We start from the raw sequence: 12,793 nt of genomic DNA on the forward strand, positions 1-12,793 counted from the left end.
CACATAGCATGTGTTCGTATTAATAAAAATGTTCTTGTGATGCAATATTGTTCATTGTTTAATAATAACATTAATTTAACTTCACTTTTTATAATTATTTTGGTTTAGCCAAATTTAAATTTAATATATACATATTTCAAAATTTTGGAAAGTCTAAAAGATAGAAATATAAGTAAATCAAAGTCAACTCAATTCTAACTATATATATAGAGAGTCTTAATTATTTATTAAAAAAATTATTTTAAAAATATATATTATACAAAGTCCAATAAATAAAAAATGTAAATTAAAACTGTATTTAATCAAGAAAGATACTATAAATTGATTACATAGTTTTATAAGAAGTACTAAAAGCCTACTAACTCAAAATGACCAAAAGGGCAAACAAAATGGCTTCACAATTTCCCGCCAAAAAGGGTAAATAAGTCTTTTCATTCAACTGGCACTTTAGATTATGATTGATAGATTATTCTACAAAAATATAGCAACTTGGATCATAACAAATCATTTTATCTTACTTAACCATTTTGATTTAAGCCCAGAAATAATTAAATTCGAAATCGGGCCTCACATTCACCATGCACTGCAGCCCCAATTTATTTAGAAGTAGTTAGGCTCGAATTTATATTTGCATAGCCCAAATAATTAAATCATGAGTCCAAATAAAGAAACCCACATTCAATACCCTAGGTCTTCTTCTTCCTCCCTCATTCACCAAAAAAAATGACTCTCCCTTCCTCCCTACCTTGTCGCTGCCGTCCCGCTGCTCTACCAGCGCCGCCGTCTCCGGCAGCGTCCCCTTCCCCCTCTCTTCTCTCTCTCTTCCTCTTTCTCTCTTCTCTCCAGCCTCGCGCCGCCGCCCCCTCTCTCTCTCTCCCGATCTGCCGCCGCCGCCACTGTGTATGCACAGGCGGCGGCTTCGCCGTCCTCCTCCCGGCAATCCGGCCGTATCCGGACAGCAGCAGTCTGCACTCTCTCTCTCTCGGTCGGTTTCTCTCCCCCTTCACCGTACCGCCGCCGCCGATCTGCCCCCGCCGCCCAGCTTCCACTCCATCACCTCCTTCCTCTCCCACTCCTTCTTTCTCTCCCTCGGCTCTGCCGCCGCCACCACTGTGCATGCACAGGCGGCGGCCACCGCCACTGCCGACACCCCTCCCCCGCCGTACGTCGTTTTTTCGATAGGTATGGTGAGCAGATTTTGTTTTTCCACTTTTCTCTTTGTTTTATTTTCTAAAGATTTAATCTTTGATTTCAAGGTTTCGTGTTTAAAATTGTTTCAAATCTTCTTCAAGAAGTTTGCATTTGGTTGGACTATTTGAGAAGCCACTTTTGCTCTATATGGTTGCCTTTTTTCTATCCAATGGTTGTCATTTCTCAAAATGACCAAAATGGCAAACAAAATAGCTTCACAATTTCCCGCAAAAAAGGGTAAAAATGTCATTTCATCAAACTGACACTTTAGATTAGTATAGATTACTATATACTCCATTTGTTCGCGAATAAAGTTCCGTTTTTTCATTTTGGTCTATCCGCGAATAGGAGTCCCTGTTCATAATTACCATAAATGGTAAAAAAGCTCCACATTCCACCAGCTCATTCCACTCGCATATCATTTAAAACTAATATATATACAAGTGAGACTTATATTCAACTAACTTTTTTCCACCCATTTTTCTTGACATTTCTTAAAACTCATGCCGAAAAGAAATGTGACTCTTATTTGCGGACGGAAGGAGTAATCCATTTTGGTTGGAATTATTGTTAGAACACTTCTTTTAGATGGATGATGTTGGCACATAACGCTACGATTGGTGTTTTGTATTTATTTTTATTTTTCCATGTCTAACTATTTTTATTATATTGACATTTAAAATGGAGCATCTACGTTTGTTCTCGAGATGGACAGAATTTCCCTTCCAAATGGAATGATTAATATTGGTTCCTTTAACGTTTGATTTAAATATGATTACACTAGTCACTAACCCAACATTTCAAATTTTCAATGGTAGTTTTCAAGTTATAAAATGCACACTATGACCCTTCAAAATTTTCTTTGTTTGATTATAAAGGAGGCAGTATCCATATTAGTATTACTCCTTTTTATCAGTGAATATGTATAAGAAAACTGGGGTGTGCTAAAATGCTAACTTTTCTTAAATTGCTAACTTGCTAACTCATCAACGTAGTGTATTCAAAATGTCAACATAATCACATTAAAATCTCAACACAAATATGTGTTGACATTTTAATAAATTGTGTTGATATTTAAATATCAATGTCAACATAATGTATTAAAATATCAACTTAAGTTTATTTTGACATTTCAGTTTCATCGTGTTGACATTTTTAATACATTACAATGACGAGTTAACAAGTTAAGCAATTTAATAAAAGTTAGCAACAGATCACACCCCTAAGAAAACCACCCTAATTATTGCATCAATTACAATAAAGTATGCATTTTATATTTAAAATAAATAGCATAACACACTAGTATTTTATTTAAAATTTAATCACGGCCATCCACTGATAAAAAAATTATGAAATATAGTAGTAGTAATTAATATATAAGAGAATGCTTGTTTTTAGTTACAATAAATTTGAATGATTGATTATCAAATAAAAACAATTTACCAAAGTAAATCGTAATAGTATCTTAACAATTCAAATTCAATATCCAAATATCATTTCAGCGGGACACTTAGTTCGCCTACAATTTAGAACGTGTATAATTTAATTGCTAAAATACAAAAATATATTCTATTTGTCTCATTATTTATTTTCAGTAACACGTAGTCTTTTTAAAATTATCGCATAATGCATACATTGAAGATTCTCAAGAATCATGATTTAAAAAAAAATAACTCAACTATCTTAAAACACGTCGAAAACATCCCAAAAAAGAATAGAACAACAAATAGCAATACTCGACAACTCCTTCTGAATTTTAATTACAAGCTTTCCAATTTCTAAATTTTGAATTATATAATTAAAGTAAATATTATTTGTGCAAAAAAAATAATTTTGATAGTGGACAACATGCATGCATGACCTTTATTGGGGAATTGATATAAGTAAGAGAGAGTTGAAAAAAAAAGTTGTTAGAATTTTACTAAAAATAGAATCCACCACATTAAGAAAAGAAACTTATCATTAATAGATTGTCATTAATTTCAGTTGACATATGAAAATAAAAACAAAAAATTTTAACTCCCTCTCTTCTTCATTAATTTAATTTCCTTTTTGTCCATCCCGATTAATTGACACTTGATTATAAATTAATATTTCACTACCTTTTTCCAACCACTTTCTTTTCTATTTATTAATTATTTATGACAAGTCAAACAATGTCAATTAATGGAAGACGGGGGAAATATATGGAAACGTGACATAAATAATGAGACGGAAGAATATCGAAGAAGAATCGGTAGCCTTGCGTTACGAATCTCGCTGGCCTAATCATCATCACATATCTTCTTCAACATGTCTACTGAGTTAAATCTTCCGCAAGAGAAAAAAAAGTAGTAGTAATTCAAAGATACGTAGCTTCCCGAATCTTCACATATGAGAGAGTGGGCTCCATCTCTCCCTCTTCAATGTCTGAATAGGACAGCACGAGTCTTTAAAATCAACATCTCATCATCTCTCTTCTCCATCACAAAAATCGACACTCACACATTGTGTTCGCGAAAACTCCTCAGAGAGAAATGAGCTGTCGGGAGAGCGACATCATCGGATGGTTCGATGCCGCTGCGGAGTCGGCCGCCGGGCAGCAGACGGAGACGCTCCGCCGCATCCTCCTGCGGAACCACGCGGCGGAGTATCTCAAGAAGTGGCTGGGCGACGTCGACGTGCAATCGCTCGACGCGTCTGCATTGGAATCGCTCTTCGCTTCGGCTGTGCCACTCGCCTCTCATGCAGATTTGGAGCCTTACATTCGTCGAATCGCCGACGGCGAAACGACGCCGCTTCTCACTCAGGAGCCCATCACCACTCTCTCTTTAAGGTTATTTCTTTTTTTTTCTATAAGAAAAAAAATGGTTGATTTTTTGTTAAGGCTGATTTTGGACTAATTGATGTTGGTTAATGGCGGTTTGATTATAGCTCCGGCACGACGGAGGGGAGGCCGAAGTACGTTCCGTTCACTCGACATAGCTCGGAGACGACGCTTCAGATATTCAAGCTCGCCGCGGCGTATAGGTCAAGGTGAGCTTTTGTTCTAATAGTATTATTTTTTATTTTGTTCGATTGGATAGATAGAACTGTTTGTTTTATAGGAATATGCAACAGCTGCTTATTTATATATAGAGGGAACATCATTTTTGGTCCGTGAACTTTATTAAAGTATCATTTTAGGTCCGTGAACTTTGAAAATATCATTTTAGGTCCGTGAACTTTGAGTTAGTATCATTTGAGGTATTTTTTACTATTTCCAAGTTTTTTTGAACGAAAATACCCTCAATACCTTAAATTGTATATATTTTTAATAAATTTATCATATATTCATTTTTTTATAAATATCTTTACAATATATTTTTGACAAATTTTCTAAATATAATTTGACCTTAAATATTATCACTTAATTTTGTGACATGCAAGTAAAATTGCTTCGTCAATTTTTTATATTATTTTTTAAAAAAATTGAATAAAGAACTTTCTTTAATAATAAAAAATTGAATAAAGATCTTTTTATAAATATCTTTACAATATATTTTTGATAAATTTTCTAAATATAATTTGACCTTCAATATTATCATTTAATTTTGTGACATGCAAGAAAAGATCTTTATTCAATTTTTTATTATTAAAGAAAGTTCTTTATTCAATTTTTTTAAAAAATAATATAAAAAATTGACGAAGCAATTTTACTTGCATGTCACAAAATTAAGTGATAATATTTAAGGTCAAATTATATTTAGAAAATTTGTCAAAAATATATTGTAAAGATATTTATAAAAAATTATGAGTATATGATAAATTTATTAAAAATATATACACTTTAAGGTATTGAGGGTATTTTCGTCCAAAAAAACTTGAAAATAGTAAAAAGTACCTCAAATGATACCAACTCAAAGTTCACGGACCTAAAATGATATTTTCAAAGTTCACGGACCTAAAATGATACTTTAGCAAAGTTCGTGGACCAAAAATGATGTTCCCTCTTATATATATATATATATATATATATGTATATTTTATGTATTTTTGTCATTTTAGGATGTACCCAACTAGGGAAAAGGGGAGAGTTCTCGAGTTCATATACAGTAGCAAACGGTCTAAGACCAAGGGCGGGATAACGGTGGGGACTGCGACGACGCATGTGTACGCGAGCGAGGAGTTCAAGATGAAGCAACACGAGACGAAGTTGTACACGTGTAGCCCACAAGAGGTGATCTCTAGTGGAGACTACAAGCAGTCGGCATATTGTCACCTCCTCCTCGGCATTCATTATGCCAAGGAGGTAGAATACGTGACCTCGACGTTCGCATACAGCGTCGTGCAAGCGTTCAGGTCGTTCCAAGAGGTGTGGAGGGAGATTTGCAATGACATTCGAGACGGGACCTTGAGCCCCACCAGGGTTACAATCCCGGACGTACGCAGGGCCGTCCTGGAGGTCCTCCGCCCCAATCCTGGTCTGGCTTCGAAAGTCGAGGCCAAGTGCCAGGATTTGGAGAGGAGGGATTGGATGGGCCTTATACCTGAGCTATGGCCTAATGCCAAATATGTTTACTCAATCATGACAGGATCAATGCAGCCCTATTTGAGCAAGCTATCACACTATGCAGGGAATCTAGCCCTAATTAGTGCGGATTACGGTTCCACTGAGAGCTGGATTGGTGTGAATATGGAGCCGTGTTCGCCACCTGATAAGGTCACATTTGCCGTTATACCAACGTTCTCATACTTCGAGTTCATACCTCTTCGCCGACAAAGCCACGACACCGACGACTGCCACAACACTGACGACTTCGTCGAGGACGACCCGGTGCCGCTTTCTCAGGTCAAAATGGGAAAGGAATATGAGATTGTGCTAACAACTTTTACGGGTTAGTAGCTACTCTCTTCATTCCCCATCACGTGTTCCACTTTTTCATTGTAGGACGTCCCATCATATTTTATTAGCATAAGACTAAACATAACATTCATATTCTGCTAATTTATCTATCTATCAATTTTTTAAAAAAAATTAAAATACGAGGCGAGCCAAAGTGAGACATGCACATTGTAAAATATATATTCATACTTAGGTACGGTTGTAATTATATCTCTAGGAGCATCTAGGAAAATGAAGACTTTTGTTGAGGGATGCATTGATTTCCAACCATTCGATTCTCTGTGTAGCTAGTACTACACCATGGACCAATTAATATTAGTGCTAGGATAGTTCTGCCATATTCACAAGACTTTTTCAGACCACCAACTATGGTGTTAAAACGTGGGGAAGCACCATAGTATAAGATAAGGTTAAGGGGAAGCATGTTTTGGTGAGGAAGGACGACTGTGTGTGGTCCACACACTGCGCCAGTTCACTCCTTGCTTGCCTAGCGTGCATGGGTCGGGCTCATTCAGTGCACACATCCATTGTACGACTCTCCCCTTTTTTATAGTAAAAGTAAGGAAATAATGTACTTTCTCTATTGCAATAAAAATGAAATATTTTCTTTTTTGAGTTATCCCATTAAAAATAACATTTCCTAAGACCATCCACAATAGGAATAGCCCAGCAATAGCCCAGCCATAGCCCAGCCACTGCCACATTATCAGCACTAAAAATCCTCCTGCCACATCATAAATAGCCCAGCCATAGCCTAGCCACATCATAAATAGCCCAGCCACATCACTAATAACAATTATATAAAATGACATAATTAACAATCACACAATATACGGAATTTAATTTACGAGACATATACGGGAAAAGTTTAATAATACTATTAAAATTTTAAAAAGTACAATAAATTAAAAAAAGTACATTAATTTTAAAAAAAATACATTAATAAAAAAGAGTGACAATTCACTCCTCGTCTCCGTCGTCGTCGCCTCCGTCGCCGTCGCCTCCGTCGCCACCATCGCCGTCGCCTCCGCCGCTGCCGCCGCCACCGGTCTCCCTCCGTATAGCCTCCAACTCGTCCTGCAGGCTCATGAGCAAGGTTTGAAGCACGCTCTTCTCCACGGGATCCGTCGCCACCCGCCATTCGGCCATCGTCTTGATCAACTGAGCGCGTGTTTGGGCGCGAGCGAAGAATTTGAGGTCCTGGGTGGATTGGCCAAGGGGGGATGCCGACTGGACCTCATGGGAAGCCCCGGCGTTACTTCTCGCCGCCTGCTGAGCGCGTCTGCGCCCAATCGGGCGAGGTCGGCCACCGACCGAACGCGGCGTGGGTAACTCCTGCGTCGTCTCGGGGAGGTCGTGGGAACCTCCGCTGCTGCCGCTGTAATCGCCGGTGTAGTTCAGTCGTTGCTTCTTCGGCCAGCCAGAGTCGACACCTACTCGGAACTTCTCGGACTCGCTCAGTACAAGATAGCAGTTCCAGTAGGTGAAGTCCTTGTATAAACCCTTCACTGGGAAGGCTTTCTCCGCTATTCTCCTGCAGTCATCCTCCGTTTGGCCACTGCTCATCATGCGGAGTGCGTTGGAGTACAAACCCGAAAATCGGGAGACTGCCGCCCTTATTCGGTTCCAGCCCTTCCGGCAATCCTCCCCGTTGCGGGGCCTCCCCTCCGGGCAAAATCTCTGGTAGGCTACTGCTATCTTGCCCCACATGTTGACGATCCTTTGCTCGTTCGAAACGAGAGGATCGTCGCAAACACTCACCCACGCCTTGCTGAGAGCGACGTTCTCGTCGTCCGTCCACCTCCTCCGTACCTCCTCCTCACCCGGCTGCGACGACTCGCCGACCTTCTTCTTGCCCTTCTTCTTTGGGGCGCCACGCCCCGGCACTGCCCCCCCTGAACTAGAGTCTCCGGAGCTCCGAGAGTATCAAACCCCAACTCATCCAAGCAGAAACTATCAAACCCCAAGGGTGTTTGGGTCGATGTGTGCGAAGACCCAGTCGAAAAATCAAAACTGGGGCGATAGACATCCCCCGCCGTCGCCGGGGACCCCCCAGGAGTCCCCTGTGTAGCCGGTACGACCCCCGGAGTCCACTGTGTCGCCGGTACGACCCCCGGAGTCCACTGTGTCGCCGGTGCTCCCCCGGGCATCATCTGCATCCCGGGTACCCACCCCGGTATCGGCGGAAATCCCCCCGGCGGACTCCCCCCCATTGGGGCCCCGTGCATCATCTGCTGCCATGGGTACATGTTGTAGTACCCGAGCACCTGACCCCATCCACTTCCCACAGGGATCGACGGAGTTTGTGACCCGCTACTCCCGGAACTAGGCTCGTTGTTGAGATCCATTTCCCGTTGTTGATCTTGAACAGAAAGAAAGATAGAGAGAGTACTCGTTAAAACAAGTGGTGCGAATGAAAATGACGAGCAAAGCGCGTATATATAGTGTTTCGGAAAAAAAAAATTAATTTTCGCGCTGGGCGGTGCGCTGGGCGATCCGGGAGCTGCAATAGCGCCGAAAGGACCGCCCAGCCGACCGCCCAGCGCCACGCCACCGCCCAGCGCTGCGCGGTTTCTCTCTCCAGTCAGCGGCTGGGCGGCTGCAATAGGTAGTGAAATGTGGGGCCCCTTTGACTTTTGGTGTAATGAAGAGTAATTTTGATGTCCAAAAATGGTAAGTGGGAAGAGTGACTCTTATTGGGGGACGGCCCAAAATGGAAAAGAGTGACTCAAATTGGGGGACGGAGGGAGTAGTATACATGAAAATTCCGAATAGACGAAAGTATATTTTTTATTTAATTTAATTTCACTATGGTTTGACTATTGTTGGGTAATTCTTACTTTGGATTGATTGTCTGATTTTTTTTATTCAATTGATTTGGTTAATCGTTACACTTCTCTATTGTGATTTTGACTATTTTTTGACATTCTAGGAAATAGATCTAATTTCATAGGAGTACTAATTTTGATCAAATTAATATCTGATTCAGTCATCCATGCATGTCACGTATATAGTATAAACAATATCATAATTAATAAACATCATTGTGTGTACCCGTGTAGGCCTATACCGGTACCGGCTAGGCGACGTGGTGGAGGTGACCGGGTTCCACCGCAACACCCCGAAGCTAAACTTCATCTGCCGGAGGAAGCTAATCCTGACCGTGAACATTGACAAGAACACGGAGAAGGACCTCCAATCCGTGGTGGCTAGGGGCTCGCAGATCCTGCGAAACACGAGGGCCGAGTTGGTGGATTTCACGAGCCACGCGGACATAGGGAGGCAGCCGGGGCACTACATAATCTACTGGGAGATCGAGGGAGAGGTCGAGGAGCACGTCCTAGAAGAGTGCTGCCGGGAGATGGACGCGGCCTTTGTCGACCAGGGGTACATCGTGTCGAGGAAGTGCAACTCGATCGGGCCGTTGGAGCTTCGCATCGTGGAGAAAGGGACGTTCAAGAAGATAATGGAGAATTTCATAGCAAATGGGGCTGCATTGAGCCAGTTCAAGACGCCTAGGTGCACTAGCAACCCTGCGTTGCTTAGGATTTTGAATATTTGTACCATTAAGAACTTTCATAGCACTGCCTATGCATCCTAGTTAGGTCTAGAGATTTTATTTGGTTGGCGTTGTTTTTGATGTTGTATGTTGAAATCAGGTGCCGGGGTTTGAACTCGTGATCTTTAGATTGAGAGGTCATTTGCTTGGTCAATAATATAAGACTCGGTCCTGTGTTATTTAATATCGATCGAATAAAGTACGGCTTAATGATATGAATGTGTGATGTACTATTAATGTTTGTATTGTTTCACCGTTAAAGTATACGATTTTTTCAATCATCAAGCACATCTAATACATGAAAATGGTCAACTAATAAAATTTCTTGGAAGTCATTGAATAATTTCAGGTAGAAATTATTTAGTGGAAAGAACATTTTAAAACGAATAACTGAAGTGATAGTGTGACTCAATCCATGAGGTTTTCATGATAAATATTTCAGTGGCCTGTGGCCTCAAGGTGATGCTAGTCATGTCTCAATTTATGTCATTATGTGAATAAATATAATGGTCCGAATTTTTGGACGTTTTGAATGTGAAAATAAGGCAAGTTGCTCAATTTGAAAGAGTAGTATTCGAAATATCCTCTTACTTGTGTATCTCATTTGAACACCAAATATAATAAAATGTGGATATAAATTATTTGTTGGGAGCGCAATTTAGTGTAGTTGTTATGCTCACGTTGAATAATAGGAAACAGATAAAAGTGTTTTGGCATTAATGAAAAACATTCGAAGCATAATACGATGAAAGTGTATCGTTCGCCCGCAGGGGCGTAGCGCAGTTGGCAACGGAGGGGCAGATCTTGCTACAATGAGTCTGGATTCGAATCCCACTGCTGTCGTGTAGTTGTTTTCATCTCTCAGGCACAAGTGTGAGGCCTTGGGAGATGGGCTTCTGACAGCCAGTGAGTTAAGGTCTCCCCCTTAACAGGCTGATTGAACCCCCTCACATGATGTCAGGCCGGAGTGTGGGGGCCGCCAAGGCGACGAAATCGCCTCCCCCTTAACGGGCTGATTGAACCCCCTCACATGATGTCGGGTCGTAGTATGGGGGCCGCCAAGGTGACGGAATCGCCTTTTTGCTGCAATGAAAGTGTATCGTTGAGGCCTTGGGAGATGGGCTTCTGGCAACCAGTGGATTAAGGTCTCCCCCTTAACGGGCTGATTGAACCCCTCACATGATGTCGGGCCGGAGTGTGGGGGCCGCCAAGACGACGGAATCACCTTTTTTGCTGCCATGAAAGTGTATCGTTCAGATAGCCACGTTTATAGAAAAAGGAATCACAGTAAAGTAAGACTTTTTTGTGAGTTTTAAGTGTTAAATTGATGTATGGGTTAATAGCACTAGATTATTAGCCTCCAAAAGAATTTGATGTTGACCTGAATTTGAACCTAGAGATACTATGGAAAAAAATGTTATTCCATCTACTAGTATATTGTAAAATAAAAAATAAAATTTGAATTATAACTTAATCGATGAAACATAAGAAGGTAAATTTAATATATAGACAATCTATTAAAGGAAAAATAGTAATACTACTCGTTTAAGTACAAAATCTGTAACGAAATCCGAATAAAATTATAAACTACACTATCAAAAGGACCATTCCAGGTACCAAGAGGCATATAACGATCATTATCATCCAAACATATAAAACAAAAAACATTATAATCACGATAGCTACGTAGCGATTGAATACAAAAACCATTAAGTTAAAAAAATGGAATTATATCATTCTTTTTGGAGGAAAACTAAAAATAGAATCTATTTAATTTTTGAAGTTTGAGGTGTTTGTTAATAGTGACAATTAACGATGTAAATCATGTTAGGCTATCAAATTTCATATTAATTCTAACCTAAAATATATGGGTCAAGCTAAAAACTAATAATGGAAAACAATCTTTGCCTTTTGTATTCTAAGTATCCTATAACATAAAAATACTAGTAACATATATTTCAAAAATTCCGGATAAGAATGATGGTACTTAATAAACCTATAGTTTCAGAGTAGATATTAACATGTTAAAACGTTTATAATTCAAGATTTGTAAAATTAAACGAGGTTAATTTCTTTAGTGAACTTAATTATTTTAACTTCATTTATTTATTTTATACTATTAAAAAATTAATGCAAATATTATATATTAAATATAAATTATTGTTTAATTTTATTTTATTTGTGGGTATTTATTTTTTTTCTAAAAATCATCATTAAGTATGAATCAGTGGTCAAACAAAACAAAAGAACAAGCACTGGCCCAACCCATGGATTTCGAGTCAACCCTGTTTAGATTGCAAAAAATTTGAGTTGAAATTTTATCAGATTAAAAATTACTATAATCCTAACTCTCTAAGTTTAATACGCAAATTTGGGGCAATGTGATATCTTTGGTGACAACAGACAAAAAAAAAGTAATTACATATTTCATACAAAATATTTTACCTTTGTTTCAATTTAGTATAAAAAGTATTAAGTTTATATTTCGTACAAAAGTTACATTACTGTTTTAAATTAATACATTCCGTTAAATATTTTAAACACCGTTAGTTAGTTTATAATTTGTCTAATTTATCATCATAATAAAAGAATAATTAGAGATTTAATACAATTAATCACTCGAAAAAAATAACAATCAACATACGCTATTTTTATTGTATTCTTTATAGAACACAATATAAAATAAGTTCATATTTCATCTTTACAAAATGGCTAATTTGAGCTTCAAATAGTCAATAAGTCAATATTTAATTTTTTCAAAAAAGATTCAATATCTTTTTAGTTGTATTCTCCATTGTTACATGAGAAAGCTTCGACAATAAAATGCAATTCACAAATTTGATGGTGAAGAGTGGTGATTTTTTTTCTATGTGTTTTTCATTTTTGTGAGTAATAAAAATAATTGTGTTTGAAATAATTAATGAAAAGTTTTAATTTTAAACTTTTTGTACAAATTTGAAACATTAATGAGACTTTTTGTATGTATGATGTAATTGGAAGTAACGGTGTTAGTAGGTACTTAACGTAATGTATTATTTTGTAACACTAAGTAAACTTTTTGTATGAAATATGTAAACTTAATACTTTTTGTACTAAATTGAAACAAAGGTAAAACATTTTGTATGAAACATGTAATTACCAAAAAAAATGGTTAAAAGTTAACTTTAGTCTAAAACGGT

At 38.4% G+C, this 12,793-nt stretch overlaps 1 protein-coding gene across 1 annotated transcript; it reads left to right on the forward strand.

Moving 5' to 3' along the window:
- The first annotated feature begins 3,522 nt into the window (after positions 1 to 3,522).
- Positions 3,523 to 9,829, forward strand: LOC121744253 (indole-3-acetic acid-amido synthetase GH3.10-like). Its single transcript, XM_042137728.1, has 4 exons — positions 3,523 to 4,006; positions 4,105 to 4,206; positions 5,218 to 6,047; positions 9,118 to 9,829. The coding sequence occupies exons 1-4, from the start codon at positions 3,708 to 3,710 to the stop codon at positions 9,654 to 9,656; spliced, it is 1,770 nt and encodes a 589-aa protein (XP_041993662.1). The 5' UTR covers positions 3,523 to 3,707; the 3' UTR covers positions 9,657 to 9,829.
- Positions 9,830 to 12,793: the final 2,964 nt, after the last annotated feature.

Source organism: Salvia splendens, chromosome 8 (assembly GCF_004379255.2).
Source record: "Salvia splendens isolate huo1 chromosome 8, SspV2, whole genome shotgun sequence".
Lineage (NCBI taxonomy): Eukaryota > Viridiplantae > Streptophyta > Magnoliopsida > Lamiales > Lamiaceae > Salvia > Salvia splendens.

What these genes read in the sequence shown, in the direction of transcription:
- LOC121744253 (XM_042137728.1), top strand. Translation starts at nt 3,708, where the DNA reads ATGAGCTGTCGGGAGAGCGACATCATCGGATGGTTCGATGCCGCTGCG. An exon ending in GCCGCGGCGTATAGGTCAAG is followed by an intron (nt 4,207 to 5,217) that starts GTGAGCTTTTGT and finishes TTGTCATTTTAG; the next exon opens with GATGTACCCAACTAGGGAAA. An exon ending in TGTGCTAACAACTTTTACGG is followed by an intron (nt 6,048 to 9,117) that starts GTTAGTAGCTAC and finishes GTACCCGTGTAG; the next exon opens with GCCTATACCGGTACCGGCTA.